Raw genomic sequence first — 18,323 nt, 5'->3', positions numbered from 1 at the left:
GAGGCTTCTTTCTCCCTCACAGATCTTGGATAGGTCCTGCCACCACCAGCTTTCATGCTGGTCAACCCTCATCTCTTCTGGTGGATACATTGTCCATAGTAACAGTTTGGTGAGCTTTAAAGAATTAGCATCACCTGTCTGTTTTGTCTTCTCTGCTCTCTAATATTTATATTGTTCCTTGGTTTTAACTCTAATAGAAGTCTTATTTCCAAGTTCTTGGAGTAACCTCAATGCAAATCCCAGTTACTGACAATAGTATACATTTTAAAAAACATTGATAACTGATAAATTGCTACTCAAATATCTTTTAGCAGTCACTACATTCCAGAGATAATCTGTTTACCTCTCCCTTACAGAGAAAGTCTGAAGGCTGGTTCTACCCTATGCAGTGTGATGATCTGTGTGTGTTGTTAATAGAATAAAACTAGGGTTATGGCATTTAACTTTGTAAAGGTTGCTGATCTCTAATTTTAGAACTTTTAATAAAAGTAAAAAAAATTTTTTTGTTCTGTATGTGATTTCTTTTGTTTTCTTTTTCTTTTCTTTTCTTTCTTTCTTTTTTTTTTTTTTTTTTTAAAGACAGAGTCTCACTCTGTCACCCAGGCTGAAGTGCAGTGGCATGATCTCGGCTCACTCCAACCTCCACCTCCCAGGTACAGGCGATTTCTCCTGCCTTAGCCTCCCGAGTAGCTGAGACTACAGGCATGCGCCACCACGCCTGACTCCTTTTTGTATTTTTAGTAGAGACGGGATTTCACCATGTTGGCCAGGCTGGTCTCGAACTCCTAGTTCGAGTGATCTCAAGTGATCCGCCCTCCTTGGCCTCCCAAAGTGTTGGGATTACAGGCGTGAGCCACCGCACCCGGCCTCTGTATGTGATTTCTTTTTCTCTCTAATTCACTTTACTAATTTGTTCATAGGTGAGCTACATGGAAATTTACTGTGAGAGAGTACGAGATTTACTGAATCCAAAAAACAAGGGTAATTTGCGTGTGCGTGAACACCCACTTCTTGGACCCTATGTGGAGGATCTGTCCAAGTTGGCAGTTACTTCCTACACAGACATTGCTGACCTCATGGATGCTGGGAACAAAGCCAGGTATGGTGGGAAATAGAGTAATGACTGAGGTCTTTGGCACCTTTTGAGGTCCTTTTTTCCCAGTTAAGTGTTTGAAGCCACATTTATAGCTATGAAAGTTGCTTTTATTGTAGAGTCCTCTGATCCTTTGACTGTGCTGTAACAGTGAGGGCTTCAGCGTGTTGGGTTAAGTGTCTTTCTTCCATCTAAACAGTGCATTGCTGAAACATGTTAGAGCTCTGGTTAAGTTTTACTCTTAGGTCTTCATCAAGTCATGGTAAAATGTTAGTTACCATGTATATATGTGGCTATGGTAGTAATTGATTCTGGAATAAATGAGCACCAATAAAGAATAAAAATTAAATGCTTCATTGGTTTCTAAAGGGATAGCTGGAGTATGAAAAATGATTCTGATGGGGTGCCTTTGGAACTTGATGGGCTCACAAATAAGGCAGTATTGAGAGCAGTTGTGTAAGTGACAGTCTTGCAATCTGTGAATAAGTTTAAGACTATTGCTTGTGATTGTTATGCTTATAATGTGGAGCCTGCTGTCCATTTCAACTCTCATCTAAGAATTCCATTGTCACGTGGTCACCTTTATGTTTATTTAGGACAGTGGCAGCTACGAACATGAATGAAACAAGTAGCCGTTCCCACGCTGTGTTTACGATTGTTTTCACCCAGAAGAAACACGATAATGAGACCAACCTTTCCACTGAGAAGGTAGGAGAACTTCAGTCTGTAGGCTTGAGTTATGAAGAATGGAGATTTTGAGAAGTTCCTTTTGTTGCCCTCTGCTGTTTGTGGAAGGTTGGGTGTTGGGAGGTGCTCTTTTACTTGATGGAGGGTGTTTTAAATTTTTCTTCCACCCTACACCAGTTTTCTGTATAGATTCTTAAATGAAGTTGCAAGATAGAGAATAGAGTTAGGAAAAAAAAAATCCAGGACTTTGGGTCTCAAAAACTACTCAATACAAGACATTTAAGCAGTCTTGTGGGAGAAAGTTCTTTCTTTTCTTCTTCTTGACTGAACCTTTTTATTATTACTATGTTAGTTGCCTTTGGTCTGTGTATTCTTTTTTTTTTTTTTTTTTTGAGCTATGATACTGTTATAGTGGGATTAAATGTTGAAGCAAATGATATGTTTTATTCCTGGAAAGTAACTCCACAACAGTTCTGATGTTCTTCAAATACCTTTCTTGCTTATTGATTTTTCATTTTCTATAGTGGTTAAATGTCACAGACTTTAGAGTTAGATTCCTTGCTTTGAATTCTTATTCTGCCACTCTTCAGCTATGTTACTTTGCGCAAACTGCTTAACCTCTTTGTTCCTCAGTTTCCCCATCCATAACAGCCTGATAGGATTGTTAAAAGGATTACATGTTAATATAGGTTAAGTGCATACAATAATGTCTGGCACAGAGTAGCCACTCAGTAATGTCAATCTTATTGTTAGTAATAAAAAATTTATGTTGAATACTACTCTATCTACATTCCTAAGAAGGATGCAACTGGATTTTTAAACTTGAAGTTAGGTTTATTGTACTGGCAATTATAAAAGATCCTTTGCCTTATAAAATGAGTACTTTAGATACCACTGTCAACAATTATTAGAATCACCTTTTATTTGTTGACTTATTTCTAGCTGAAAATGATTTTTAAAAATATACTCCTGCTAGGCTGGGCGCAGTGGCTCATGCCTGTAATCCCAGAACTTTGGGAGGCCAAGGTGGGCGGATCAGGAGGTCAGGAGGTCAGGAGTTCGGGACCAGCCTGGCCAGCATGGTGAAACATTGTCTCTACTAAAAATACAAAAAAATTGGCTGGGCGTGGTGGTGCATGCCTGTGGTCCCAGCTGTTCAAGTGGCTGAGGCAGGAGAATCGCTTGAACCCAGGAGGCAGAGGTTGCAGTGAGCCGAGATTGTGCCACTGTACTCCAGCATGGGTGACAGAGCGAGACTCTGTCTCAAAAAGAAAAACAAAAAACAAAAAACTCCTGCTGGGCACCGTGTCTCACACTTGTAATCCAAGCACTTTGGGAGGTTGAGGCGGGAGGATCACCTGAGATCAGGAGTTCGAGACCAGCCTGGTCAACACGGTGAAACCCAGTCTCTACTAAAAATACAAAAAATTAGCCGCTCATGGTGGTGTGTGCCAGTAATCCCAGCTACTCCAGAGGCTGAGGCAGGAGAATCGCTTGAACCTGGGAGGCGGAGAGTGCAGTGAGCTGAGGTCGTGCCATTGCACTTCAGCCTCGGTGATAAGAGCAAAACTTCATCTCAAAAAAAAAAAAAACAAACTTCTTATATAGGTGATCAAACAACTTGCTTAGCCAGAGGTTATAATGTTAGTGCTATTTATTAGTTAGTATTTATCTGAATGCCAGTAAAGAACATTGTATATAAAAATGTTTTGGCCGGGCGCGGTGGCTGAAGCCTGTAATCTCAGCACTTTGGGAGGCCGAGACGGGTGGATCACGAGGTCAGGAGATCAAGACCATCCTAGCGAACACGGTGAAACCCCATCTCTACTAAAAAAAAAAATACAAAAAAACTAGCCGGGCGAGGTGGCAGGCTCCTGTAGTCCCAGCTACTCGGGAAGCTGAGGCAGGAGAATGGCGTCAACCTGGTAGGCGGAGCTTGCAGTGAGCTGAGATCCGGCCACTGCACTCCAGCCTGGGCGACAGAGCGAGACTCCATCTCAAAAAAAAAAAAAAAATGTTTTTTGCCCTTCTCCCATGGTGTCAAATCTACAAAATTAATGTTAATCCCATAATCATAGCTTTCCTGGTAGTCCATTTTGGATACTTTTGTCTAAACTTTCCTGAAGCTTTATTTTTTTACAACTTTATTGAGGTATTATTGAAGTATACAGTAAATGGCACATATTTAAAGCGTAAAATTTGGTCAGTTTTGACATATTTTTATACCTGTGAAACTAGTGCCACAATCCAGATAATGATAATTTCTATTATTCTCAAAAGTTGCCTCGTACCTGTTTGTAGTCTTTCTCTATATCCCTTCTACGGCAATCCCTGGGCAGTTCCGGACCTGCCTTTTGTCAGTATAGATTAGTTTACATTTTCTAGAATTTTATATAAATGGAATCATAGAGTATGTGCTGTTTTTTTGTCTGGAGTCTTTCACTTAGCATAGTGATTTTGAGATTCATCTATGTTGTTGTGTTTATCAATAGTTCCTTTTCATTGTTGATGAGTATTGCATTATACAGATACACCACCGTTTATTAATTCAACTGTTGATGGACTTTTAAACTGTTCCCAGTTTTTGATTATTACAAACGAAGCTGCTGTGAACATTTGTGTACAAGTCTTTGTGTGGACATTTGTTTTTGTTCTCTTGGTAAATGCTTAGGAATAGGATGATTGAGTCTTATTGTAGCTCCTTAAGAAATGTCAAGTCCAGGCGCGGCAACTCACACCTGTAATCCTAGCACTATGGGAGGCCGAGGCGGGTGGATCATGAGGTCAGGAGTTTGAGACCTGCCTGGTGTACATGGCAAAACCCCATCTCTACTAAAAATACAAAAAGAAGAAATTAGCTGGACGTGGTGGTGGGCACCTGTAAGCTCAGCTACTTGGGAGGCTGAGGCGGGAGAATCGTTTGAACCCAGGAGGTGGAGGTTGCAGTGAGCCAAGATCGCTCCATTGCACTCCAGCCTGGGTGACAGAGCAAGACTCTGTCTCAAAAAAAAAAAAAAAAAAAAGGAATATCAAACTGTTTTCCAAAGTGATTGTACCATTTTACATTCCCACCAGCAATATGTGAGAGTTCCAGTTGCTTAAAGCTTCAGTTTTAGTATGCCATTTAATGAGTTGATGAGTTTTACTTATTTTTATAACATACTCTAGTAAACTATGTCGTGTTTATACTAAAGTTACTTTTTTTGAACCGTGGTAATTGCTATGAATTTTGTGCACGCTCTTTTTTTACTAATTAAAAAAAATTTTTTTTTTAAAGACACAGGGTCTTCTATGTTGCCAATCTGGAGTGTAGTAGACAGCTTTGAACTCCTGGGCTGAAAGGAGCTTCCCGAGTAGCTGGGACTACAGGCGTGTGCCACTGCACCTGCTGTGTGTGCTGTTTAAACTGACTCTGATAGGTGTTGTCTTGATCTTTTTGTGCCATATTTAAAAGCTCTAATACTTTTAGTTTTCTCCATACCTTAATCTTTTAAAAAGCATTCTGCCTCTAAATATTTCCTGCCTCTATCTTGCTTATTTTTTAATTGCTCCCATGTTACTGTTCTTTATCAGGTCAGTAAAATCAGCTTGGTGGATCTAGCAGGAAGTGAACGAGCTGATTCAACTGGTGCCAAAGGGACTCGATTAAAGGTATTTATTTTAGCAAATAAATGGCCTGATCAGTAAATGTTCTATACCATGGGACAACAAACCATGGCCACCACCTGTTTTTGTAAATAAAATTTTATTGAAACACAGCTACATACATTTGTTTATGTATTGTCTATGGCTGCTTTTGCACTGCAATGGCAGTGTTGTGACAGAGACCATATGGCCCACAAAACCTGAAATAATTTGTGTCTGTCCTTTTATGGAAAAATTTTGCTGACTCCTGATCTGTAACTTCAATAGAAGGATAAGTTATCTAACTAAATAGTTAGGGAGGACATCATAGTCAGGGTGAGAGTTGAATTGCATTTTAAGGAACAGGCAGAATTTGGCTAGATGGAATTAAGACATGGCAATGGGAATAGGATGTACAGTATTCAGATGTGAGAACAGAAGTTTCATGTTGATGAGTTGAGGGAAGAAGGCTGCACACATCTGTAAACTTTTGGAGCACAAACATCTCGAAGATACTTTAGGACTGTGAGTTAGGCCTGTGGTCTCAGCATGTTATTATCAAGTGGAGAAGAGGATAGATTGAGGACTAAAGGTTGTTTTTAGAACTTGTAATAATAAAGAAATATGCTAGCATATGGCAAATCATGTTTTATGTTGTATATGATATGACAGTAGTAGAAATTCTTCATCATCATTCTTTCATATTTGGTATTTATTTTAGGAAGGAGCAAATATTAATAAGTCTCTTACAACTTTGGGCAAAGTCATTTCAGCCTTGGCCGAGGTGGTAAGTTTTATGCTTCATAATAAGGGGAGTTGTGTCTGTTCAGCAAATATACTTAATGATATTTTATTATTGTTTATGAAGGCTGCCTTTTTGTGGCCCTTTTCTGTAATCTTGCCTTTCTCTTTTTAGAGCTTTTCAGATAAGATACTAGGTATAAAACAGTTTGACTTTGTACTGCAAGTAAAAGAGACTAAGGAGAACAAAAGTAAATATAGATCTGTAAAAACTAGAGCAAACACCTAAGGTTTGACTGATTTTTTTGAGCCTTGTTTTATGTCTATCACAAAAACCAAGTTGATTTATTGTCTCTTCTTTTCCTGTGTAATGTTTTCTGAGTAGGATGCAGTATCTTTTGGAGTATTTTGAGCAGTTTGGCTTTGGTGAATGCTGTTGATTTGAGAGCCAGTAGTAGGTTTTTTGTTTTGTTTTGTTTTTTTCCCAATAGTTTTGTTCTTTTCCTACTCCTTAGTGGTAGAACAGTAAAGCTAAAACAAAAATTCTCTTTTTTTAATTAGGGGCTTCATTGCCTACATTATTTAAATTAGTCATTGTGTGTTCTAGTTTAGTTTAAAACCTCATTTTAATTGCTAAGAATTATGAAATGCTTTCTTGCTTGCCTTGGAGAAGTCATAATCTATGACATGAAATTTAAACAAAATCTCATTTTCTACTTGGAGGCTTATCCTGTGTTCTTGTTTTCTCTTTTAAATGCTTTCACCTGTAGGATAACTGCACTAGCAAGGTATGGTGGGGATTGGTAGAGATAAACTAGAATTGACTTTTATGTTTTAAATCTTCACCAGGATGTATGGTGACATAAGTAGGAATGGAACCTTTAAAAATGTTTTCATCATTTGTTTTCTGGCTCTGGAATTTAGAGTGGCTGTAAATTTAGAGTGACCACAAATCATGAGATTTCACACCAAAATTAATTTATAGAACATGATATGCTTTGGAGAAGGAATTAAGAATAAAGGAACAAGGACGGGCATGGTGGCTTATGCCTGTAATCCCAGCACTTTGGGAGGCTGAGGCGGGCGGATCATTTGAGGTCAGAAGTTCGAGACCAGTCTGGCCAACATGGTGAAACCCCATCTCTACTAAAAATACAAAAATTAGGTGGGTGCGGTGGCGTGTGCCCATAGTGTCCCAACTATTCACGGGTTTTAAACTGAGGTTTTAGGCCTCAAGGATTACATAGTGGAATGAAAGTTTGTTCCACTAATCTGAATGACCGAAAGGCTTAATTCTCCCTTGAGGTCTGTGCAATCTAAAATTGAACCTGCTATTGGAAATGACTTTCTGATTGGTGGATTGTGTGTTTGTGGATAGAGTGGAATGAGATGATGTAGACATATTTGATAAGAGATGCTTCTTGCCTACTCCCTTACCTCCTCAAAAAAAAAAAAAAAAAACCCACAAGACCAGCCACTAAGAGGCCAGCCACGTAGTACTCGTTTTCTGAATAGAAAAAGTGCTTGTGCAGATAGTAGGATCATCCTTAGTTTAACCTTGGATTATACCAGGACTGGATTTTAAAACTGCTGATTTGCTGGAGCGGTGTTTATCAGTGAGGCCCTGCCTTTCCCCTTAGTAACTTCTTTTTTTTTTTTTTTTTTTTTTGGAGACTGAGTCTCACACTGTTGCCCAGTCTGAGGCACAGTGGCATGATCTTGGCTCACTGCAACCTCCACCTTCTGGGTTCAAGCGATTCTCCTGCCTCAGCCTCCCAAGTAGCTGAGATTACAGGTGCCCGCCACCACCCCTGGCTAATTTTTTGTATTTTTAGTAGAGACGGGGTTTCATCATGTTGGCCAGGCTGGTCTTGAACTCCTGACCTCAAGTGATCCACCCGCCTTGGCCTCCCAAAGTGCTGGGATTACAGGCATGAGCCACTGTGCCCAGCCTCCCCTTAGTAGCTTCTTAAAGTGACACAACGCAGTAATCAGCCAGCATGTATTTGAATAGCTGTTACCTGTAAAGCATTTGCATTAATTTTTACTTTTAGGAAGTATAATTTTTTTTCATTTCAGCACTGCCTTTTCATTGGTGCTTTTTGCTTTATCCTATGGTAATAAGAAGGATCATGAAGAAAGCGGAATAAGTAGACTTAATAGAACATTCACCTTTCTAAATTAGCAAATCATATCACTTTCTTAGACCTTTTTACTTTTAGTCTTTGCTTTAATAACTGGATTATTTTTGGCATAATTTCCTTTCAAAGAGACCAAGTGAGTATTATTTTACAAGAGTTACTAGATTTGGCCAGGTGCGGGGTCTCACGCCTGTAATCCTAGCACTTTGGGAGGCCGAGGCGGGCGGATTACAAGGTCAGGAGATTGAGACCACGGTGAAACCCCGTCTCTACTAAAAAATATAAAAAATCAGCTGGGCACGGTGGCGGGCACCTGTAGGCCCAGCTACTCAGGAGGCTGAGGTAGGAGAATGGTGTGAACCTGGGAGGTGGAGCTTGCAGTGAGCCGAGATTGCGCCACCACTCCAGAGCAAGACTCCGTCTCAAAAAAAAAAAAAAAAAAAAAAGGAGTTGCTAGATTTGCAAAAACCTACCCAATGACATGGTGGTTGGCCAAGTAAATTCACTAACTAGATGACTTGCTCCAACACATCCAACCTGGAATGTACAGGATTAGTATTCTCCCCTCTGCAAAAATAAAAATTGAGGATGGAGTATTAGATGATGTTAGGGAATTATTGTTTATTTTGGTAAGTGTGATAATGGTCTTGTGGCTTTTTTTTTTTTTTTAAAAAACATGACCTTTTCCTTCACAGTAAGAAAAAGAAAAAAAATGATATGGACAGGATATTAGGTAATAGTATTGTGTTGATGTTACTTTTTTGAACTTGGTCATTGTTTTCTGTGTAAGACAATGTTCTTATATGCTGAAGTGTTTAGGGGTAAATGGAGATGAGGTCTGCAACTGACTTCAGAATGGGTCAGGAAAATAAAAAGTTGTAGAAAGTGTTTGGGGGTTAATTGAAAGATGATTGGCAGAGTATTGATAATGGTTGAAGCTGCATGTTGGGTATGGTAGCTCATTATACTGCTCTCTCAACTGTTGAATATGTTACACAGTTTTCAAAATAAAATGTAAAATGAAAAAATTACCTTATTGCGTGAGTTTTTGGTATTGTGAAGAATTAAAACTATGAATGATAAACTTCCACAGTGTTGGGGTTGTACTGTAATTTAATTTACTTGGGAATTTTAGACTGATTTGCCTTTCTTGGGAATTTTTTTCCCTAACAAAAAATGCTAAGACCATTCCTTTCCCTTTAATAGAGTAAAAAGAAGAAGAAAACGGATTTTATTCCCTACAGGGATTCTGTACTTACTTGGCTCCTTCGAGAAAATTTAGGTATGTTGACCACTAGTGAAAAGTAGTTATCTTTTTCACTTTGATTATCTTTTGTGGTTAATTGTCCTAGGTCTGTTTTGGAGACAAATAATCTCTAGATATTCATGTTACTACTTGAGTGTTCCTTGCCTGCTTTCATTTTTACTCCTAATTTCAGCTGGTTGGATTCTCTTGATTTTAAGCCAGGGTGTACTCCCATATCTCATTTACTTCAGGGCATGAACTGTGCTGTAATTGTCTTCCCAACTCCCCATACCTGTTTCAGATTATTGCTCGCTCTTCAAAAGCGAGCAATATTTCAAAAATCCATGCTCCTCTGAGGTGCACAAAATTAGACATTGCCAACCCTTATTCCTCCTCATTGCTGATGTTTTCAGACCTTCGAATCACTGTTCTTCGTTCACTTCTACTTTTTTTTGTTTTTTTTTTGTTTTGAAATGGAGTCTCGCTCTCTTACCCAGGCTAGAGTGCAGTGGTGCAATCTTGACTCACTGCAACCTCCGCCTCCCGGGTTCAAGCAGTTCTCCTGCCTCAGCCTCCTGCCTCAGCCTCCCGAGTAGCTGGGATTACAGGCACACACCACCGTGCCTGGCTAACTTTTTTGTACTTTTAGTAGAGACAGGATTGTGCCATGTTGGCCAGGTTCGTCTTGAACTCCTGACCTCAAGTGATCGCTCGCCTGGGTGAAAGAGTGAGACTTCCTCTCAAAAAAAAAAAAAAAGAAAAAAAAGAAAGAGATTTGACATTACATTAAATCTTAGGATTTGAGATCGCAACCTCAGATTTGACACATTCCATGAAATTTTTCTTTCTTTTAAAATGAGTGTGACTTGAGATACTCATGATTAATCTTTTTAGGTGGCAATTCTCGGACTGCAATGGTTGCTGCTCTGAGCCCCGCGGATATCAACTATGATGAGACTTTGAGCACTCTGAGGTACTTTCTTTTGATCTCAGTAGCAACGTAGATCACATTGCCATCAGATGTCATTTTGTGATACCATGGATGTTTTTATGCTGTCTGGGTAGTTATTTATGTAAATAATGTTCCTTTCCTCTCATAACAGGGAAAACTTAGGGAAAAAGTGATTGTATTATAGTAGAATTTACCTCTTTATGGTTTTCCGTTTCATTGGGAAAGGTATGAACTTTTTATTTTTTTATCCCTCATGGATTCCTAGATAAGGCAGGAATTTTTTCATAGGAAAGATTTTTAAATTGTTCAAGTGAGATTTTTGGGTAACTTTTAGATAATAGTGACATTTTCTTATAATATTCATTTCTATAAAAAGAAGTGCCACCCTGCTTGTGGTGTTTGTCGTTATAGAAATGCTGAAGTCGGCTGGGCGTTGTGGCCCCCACCTGTAATCCCAGCACTTTGGGAGGCCGAGGTGGGTAGATCACTTGAGGTCAGGAGTTTGAGACCAGCCTGGCCAACATGGTGAAACCCCATCTTTACTAAAAATACAAAAATGAGCTGGGCGTGGTGCCGTGCACCTGTAATCCTAGCTACTTGGGAGGCTGAGACAGGAGAATCACTTGAACCTGGGAGGCGGAGGTTGCAGTGAGCTGAGATGGCGCCACTGCACTCTAGCCTGGAGACAGAGCAAGACTCCGTCTCAAAAAAAAAAAAAGGAAAAGAAAAAAGGAAAAAAAAGAAATGCTGAAGTCATAATAAGTAATAAAAATTATAGGAATATGTAGCAATATTAAAAAATTACCATCATAGCCAGGTGCAGTGGTGTGTGCCTGTAGTCCCAGCTATTTGGAAAGCTGAGGCAGGAGGATCACTTGAGCACAGGAGTTTGAGGCCAGTCTAGGCAACATAGTGAGACTCTGTCTCTTAAAAAAAAAAAAAAATTACACAACAGAATGTTCATGAGAAGTTTTTTTTGCTTTTTAGTTTTTGTTTTTGAGATGGAGTCTTTTGCTGTGTGGCCCAAGCTGGAGTGCAGTGGCAAGATTGTAGCTCAGTGCAGCCTCAGACATCTGGGCTCGTGTGATGCTCCTACTTCAGCCTCCCAAGTAGCTAAAACTACAGGCACATGCCACTAGGCCTGGCTGACTTTTAAAAATTTCTCGTAGGGATCGGGGGTCTTGTTATGTTATTCAGGCTGGTTTCAAATTCCTGGCCTCATGTGATCCTCCCCACTTGGCCTCCAAAAGTGGTGGGATTACAGGTGTGAGCTGCCTCCTGAGGCCTATTTTTTATGTATGAGTAGGTTTCATTACTTCAGTCTGGAACTCTCTACCCTTCTTCCATGAAAGACAGTTGATATAATGGAGTGAATACTATACAGTCTCATAAGTTGGGTTTAAGTCCTCTCGCTGTTATTTATTTCCATTGTGATCTTGCGCAAATCACTTAAATTCATCTGAGCCTTTTTCTTCATCTTTAATAGGTACTACAAAGCTTTATATAGATGTATTATTATGAAGGCTCATAAAATGTAAACACTCAGGATATTTGATTTAGAAATAATAGTATGTTACTTATGAGAAGTAGAACATATGAGAAATGACAAGAATGAATTTTCTTTTTGGATCTAGATACGCAGATCGTGCAAAACAAATTAAATGCAATGCTGTTATCAATGAGGACCCCAATGCCAAACTGGTTCGTGAATTAAAGGAGGAGGTGACACGACTGAAGGACCTTCTTCGTGCTCAGGGCCTGGGAGATATTATTGATAGTAAGTGAATTAAGGATCATTACAAAATCTAATCCTTTCTTCTTCAAGGTTCTTATTCAGGGTTCTTATATTTAAAATAAACTTCAAGTTAAGGAACATGATGAAGCTAAATGGTAGTGAAAAAAAAATTTTTTTTTTCCCTTAAAAAACTCAATGGAAATGATCTCTAGATTCCTTTATGTAGCATATACCAGGCTATCCGTTTGAACTCATGAAATTAGTTTTTAAATCACAAATACGTCGCTAGTATTTTTGTTAGAATTCTGTTTTAGATCAGCAATGAAGTTTATTTGGAATTTTAAACCTGTTATCACTGAGCAGTTAATTACTTCATAGAAATGTTACTTGAAATTTTGGGTTTTGTTTCATGGGTTACTCTGGATTAGTGTAGTGGCAGTAATACAAGAAATGCACCATTCAAGCCTACCTTCAGATAAGATTCTCCTTTGAATGGCCCCCTCCTCCTGTAAAATGATGGATTGCCTCCTGCTGTCTATGAACATATGAAGGGGAAAGTTCAATTCCTGTGAAATTCAAGAACTACACTTCCAGAGAGTATTGTTTTACAATGTTGTATTAAAATGTATCTTAAAAAAACTCATGATGTGCCTATACAATGGCTTATTCAGAAGTTCTCTAAAGTGAGTAAAATGGATTATTCATATATGAATAGAATATAGGTTGGTTTAGTAAAGCATATTTTTATTTTTTGAGTGTAAAATTAATATTATATTCCTTAAAGTTCTAATAAGATTTTTAAGGCCTCTTCTAGTTTAATTCTTCTTATTGATTAGAGTCTGAGTTTAGATGAATACCATTTGTAAAATTGATACCATATTCTAAATATTAACTTTCTCATCTCCCCAAATGCCAAAAAATGCTCTGTTCCCTCTCTGTGTCACTGCTGAACCTGAACTTTGACCCTTCTCGTATTTTCCCTCCTGCTTACCTTCAGTTGATCCATTGATCGATGATTACTCTGGAAGTGGAAGCAAATGTGTGTATTTCACATATTGGTTATTTCCAGTACTCTGACTTGCTAATCTGCCTCTGCTGGATCAGCCTTAAAATGAGCTTTGCATGCCAGCAATCCTTACAGAGAAATCCCAGACAGAGCATAGTATAGAATCAGAAATAATCCTATTTTTGCCCTTCTTCATTTAGCAAACTAATTTTTGCTGAATTTCAGTTTGTGGCTTGAGTGAAGTAGAAAGGCTTGAGAGTCTCTTGCTGCTTCTACTCTTCAGTTTTTCCCAGTGTGATTAAATTAAATCCAAAAATCATAGATGATGATAGCAACTGGCACTTACTAATTATGCATAATATGCCAGGCCCTATTCTAGGCACCTTGAATATAGTCTCTTTTAATTCTGTTAATGGCTCTGAAAATATTTTATTATGTCCATTTTACCAATAATCATTTTCAGTCTGCAAAACTATCTGTGATTGAAGAGCTCTGTAAATGTTGGGCTGAGACTCATGGGAGCTTGTGCTAAGTTGCTTTTCTCCATATCTTGGGCCTCAGATGATTAGATAAATATTTTTTCCTTTTTTTTTTTTTTTGAGATGGTCTGATTCTGTCACCCAAGCTGGAGTGTAATGACGTGATCATGGCCCACTGCAAGCTTGAACTCTTGGGCTCAAGTGATCTTTCCATCTCAGCCTCTTGAGTATCCGAGACTACAGTTGTTTACTGCCACGCCTGGCTGATTTTTAAATTTTTTGTTTGTAGAGATGAGGGTCTTGCTATGTTTCCCAGGCTGGTCTGGAACCCCTGGCCTCAAGCAGTCCTCCTGTCTCGGCCTCCCAAAGTGCTAGGATTACAGATGTGAGCCACCACACCCAGCCTTTCCTCTTTTCATAAGTCACAAATTAAAATAACTTAGGTGTCTAAAATGACTCAAACATTTTTAAAGAATCACATGTACCTCGTTATTCTCTCCATATATATCTTAAGTTGGTGAGGAAATTATTTCTTACCCTTTTAAGGTAATTCATCAAAAAATTGTTATCTTAGAAGAAAAATATCTTGATTTTGGGGTTAATTTTTAGATTCGTACTGAGTCATTTCTTTTTTTCTTTTCTTTTCTTTTTTCTTTTTTTTTTCTTTTGAGATGGAGTCTTGCTTTGTCACCAGGCTGGAGTGCAGTGGTGAGCTCTCGGCTCACTGCAACTTCCTCTGCCCGAGTTCAAGCAATTTCTCCTGCCTCAGCCTCCCGAGTAGCTGGGACTACAGGCCCACACCACTACGCCCAGCTTATTTTTATATTTTTAATAGAGACGGGATTTCACCATGTCGGCCAGGATGGTCTCAATCTCTTGACCTCGTGATCCTCCTGCCTTGGCCTCCCAAAGTGCTGGGATTACAGGCGTGAGCCACTGAGCCCAGCCACCTGAGTTGTTTATTTCTACAGTAAGGCATGTAATGAAGCTTGGCAGACAGTGAGAAAATGCATAGGAGAAACCAAATATAGCCCTGGCTGTGGTTATGAGGTTAGGGCTTAAATGCACTATAATGTCCTGATACAGAAGTGACTCTTGGACTGCAGCAGCTCTGTCTGAGATTTCCAAAGCTCAACGATACTGGTGTAGAAAAGGTGCCGCCTTCTTTTTGCTTTTGTGCTCAAGGTGTTGCTGCTGCCAGCTTGTTGCCTACCTCTTTTCTTAGCAGCTGCGGCATTTCCTGAAACACCATGCATGACTAAGTTTTAATTCTATATTCCTGAGGGAAAGCAGCCCTGACTACTTCTCAGTTTCCATCTTGATCTAATTCTCTTAATTCCTTTTAGGGCTTGCATGTGACCATTGGACCTTAACTCTGTCCATCCTGGTCTTTTCCCCCGATGGTTAATTTTTTGCTCTAATCCCTATCCCCCTTTTAAAAGATGCCTCTTTGCTTGTTTCCCTGTGTTCTGTATTTGCAGATGGTGGTTTTCAAACTGTCTTGAAGCAACCACTGGCTTTAAGGGAGTTAAAAAACTGGCTTTAATTAAATAGTAGAGATGAGTAGGCCCAGGGAAAACTAATAGTATTTTTTCCAACTGTGTGTATTGACTTATCTCCTTTAAGGAAAACTTACATAGTTTTGATATGAATTTTAATTTTTCAGATTCAAAAATGAGCTAATTTTAAAGTTGGATTGCACCAATACTTATGGTTTACCTTTGGTATCTTTTTGCAAAGGATGACTAATGAAAGAAAGTACAACAGCAAATCAGTAAATTTTGTTGTTTGTGGCTTAAATTTTTTTTTTCTTTTACCAATACTGAGTTTAAAAGCGAAATTAACCGTTCTATTAGAGACTTAGTAAATGGAAGTATGTTCCTAAAACTTGCATTTTATACTAGGAAGCGGGCTTAGCAGTGACCCGTGGTTGTACTCTTAGGCTAATTAAGGGCCTTAAATTAACAAATAACCGGCCTTATTTTTTGCTTGCTCTGACTGAAGAATGGAACCTACACTAAAACTCATTCATCTGCTAATTGTTCTTCCCTGTTGAGGCAATCAGTTAGTCCTGAATTTTTAACCAGGACTTATACAAAATTCCTCTCATTTCTATAATTACGCTTTTTTATTTAAGACATATTAAAAATCCTTTTAGCATGTTGAAATGTTGCCATACAAAGCATACTACTCAGTGCACAAACTTTGTTTAACCATAACATTTTCTTGGAAATTTTTGCTGAATTACATAAAACACTGAGCCAGACCAATATGGATTATTATTGATAAATAAATGATCATTGTTCTCCCCTTACTATTACAAACTACTGGAAAAGTGTAAATCTGAAGACGTTGTAGACTAGGAGTACTAGAAAGACGAAATGGAAGGTATTTTGGTTTTTTTAGGGAGAGTGCCTAAGCAGTTTCCTTAGAGGCTCTGGTTTATCCCCCTGCAAGATACAGTGTTAACCTACATTGGAATCTTTTAGTTTGTAAATGCACAAATGATTCTGAACCTCTAGGATACCACTATTAAAGACAGACATGTTTTAGAACTGCCATCTAGAACAGTTGTAACCGGTGTTTGTATTATAGCCTGTCTTTGTCTTGGCGCTTTAATGCTGTCCTTTCTTACAACAATATTCCTTCCTGTCTTTTTTTCTTCTGCTTCTTTCCCTTTCCCCTACTTTTTCTGCCTTCTCTTCTTTCTATCTCCCAGATCTGAAAGATTTTCAGAACAATAAGCATAGGTACTTGCTAGCCTCTGAGAATCAACGCCCTGGCCATTTTTCCACAGCATCCATGGGGTCCCTCACTTCATCCCCATCTTCCTGCTCACTCAATAGTCAGGTGGGCTTGACGTCTGTGACCAGTATTCAAGAGAGGATCATGTCTACACCTGGAGGAGAGGAAGCTATTGAACGTCTAAAGGTAAGTAATAGTTCAGACTGAATACAAGGTATTCTATATAGCTCCACAAGGAAGAACTAGGAGTAAAAATCACTAAGATTTCGATTCAGCATATGGAGAACTCTCTGACTCTTAGAGGTGTCCTGAAGATTGAATTTTCTGCTATGTATGTTAATTTCTTTTCACTAGAATGCCTGAGTCTGACATGGTCAGGCAGAGTTGGGAGAGGTGCATGGGCAGGTCATAGGCTGGCAAGGCAGAGTAATGGATTAATAGATGTGTACGTTAATTCTGGGGTAGTTCATCAAGTTACAGTGAAATTGTTTTGTTAGAAATTTATTTGGAAACGTTTGGTTTCATTCGAAGATGGAATTCTGTATAGAGCCATGCTTCTGTTAACAAAGATAAAGTTTGGGCTGGGCATGGTGGCTCACGCCTGTAATCCTAGCACTTTGGGAGACTGAGGCGGGCGGATCACGATGTCAGGAGATTGAGACCATTGGGAGGCTGAGGCAGGAGAATGGCGTGAACCTGGGAGGCGGAGCTTGCAGTGAGCCGAGATCGCGCCACTGCACTCCAGCCTGGGTGACAGAGCAAGACTCTGTCTCAAAAAAAAAAAAAAAAAGTTTGAACATTTGAGTAGGTTTTCCAGGTTTATTCAGATGCTTATTAGGTTATATCTTCTAGAAGTTCACAGAAAACATTGATACCCTATGATTACTGTGTAGGAAGGTTATCTCCTCCTACACTGGTACCCATGGGGTCGCAGGGCCATAGCTGCATGTATGCAGATTTGGCCTATGGCTCCCAGCTTTGCTGTTGGAGGTATTTCCCAGCCTATTGGTGGCTCTGTGAGGTTCGATCTCACCTCTCTGTATGAATATGAAAGTTAAGAGCAACAGAGCCTTCTGACTCATAACTGCTTCTCTTCCTCCTCAATTCATTCAGTGCACAGACAGTTATCACCTGCAGTGCTGAAAGATAGTTTGACCCATACCTTTTAACCATTGTGTTTAAGAGTGCTAGAATAGGGGACACAGGGAGGACAAGGAACACTTTTTAAGAGTCTGAAAAGTTGCAATCATGCTGCCAGCCAGCAGTCCTCTTCACATTCACTCGGTATTCCCCTTGACTGCCGCTCATGCAAGGACATTAGAGAACAGTGACACATTGACACATTTAATAGGTAAAAGACTTGCTGAAAAACTCTTTAACACTAAAGTGAATTAAGCTTGACAATTGAAAATGTCAGATGCTCTCATTTTAATTTTCATGTGAGGCTGGCAAACATTTTATCTGAAGAAAGAGGTTCTGCTTTTTCTTTCTTAATCAGCCTACCTTTTCCCTTGACATTTTACTCATTTCAAAAGTATAGTGTGGGCCGGGCATGGTGGCTCATACCTGTAAACCCAGTACTTTGGGAGGCTAAGGCAGGAGGATCATTTTAGCCCAGGAGTTTAAGGCTGCAGTGAGCTATGATTGCACTGCTGCACTCTAGCCTGAGTGACAGAGTGAGATTCTATCTCAAAAAAACATGCTTGGCCAGGCGCAGTGGCTCAAGCCTGTAATCCCAGCACTTTGGGAGGCCGAGATGGGTGGATCACGAGATCAGGAGATCGAGACCATCCTGGCTAACACGGTGAAACCCCGTCTCTACTAAAAATACAAAAAATTAGCTGGGTGTGGTGGTGGCTAGGACTACAGATGCA

General features: G+C 39.4%; 1 protein-coding gene across 1 annotated transcript in view; it reads left to right on the top strand.

Annotated features, from left to right (window-relative positions):
- LOC105551419 (kinesin-like protein KIF1B) overlaps positions 1 to 18,323 on the top strand; it is a 172,130-nt gene that overhangs the window by 48,626 nt on the left and 105,181 nt on the right. The window contains exons 5-12 of the mRNA XM_011996641.1: positions 921 to 1,099; positions 1,690 to 1,801; positions 5,354 to 5,431; positions 6,126 to 6,191; positions 9,493 to 9,568; positions 10,427 to 10,505; positions 12,119 to 12,261; positions 16,502 to 16,635. Coding sequence (XP_011852031.1) covers positions 921 to 1,099; positions 1,690 to 1,801; positions 5,354 to 5,431; positions 6,126 to 6,191; positions 9,493 to 9,568; positions 10,427 to 10,505; positions 12,119 to 12,261; positions 16,502 to 16,635 — 867 coding nt within the window. The remainder of the gene's footprint in view (positions 1 to 920; positions 1,100 to 1,689; positions 1,802 to 5,353; positions 5,432 to 6,125; positions 6,192 to 9,492; positions 9,569 to 10,426; positions 10,506 to 12,118; positions 12,262 to 16,501; positions 16,636 to 18,323) is intronic.

Source organism: Mandrillus leucophaeus, unplaced genomic scaffold (genome assembly GCF_000951045.1).
Source record: "Mandrillus leucophaeus isolate KB7577 unplaced genomic scaffold, Mleu.le_1.0 Scaffold52, whole genome shotgun sequence".
Lineage (NCBI taxonomy): Eukaryota > Metazoa > Chordata > Mammalia > Primates > Cercopithecidae > Mandrillus > Mandrillus leucophaeus.
This window is presented reverse-complemented; position numbering and strand designations above follow the sequence as displayed.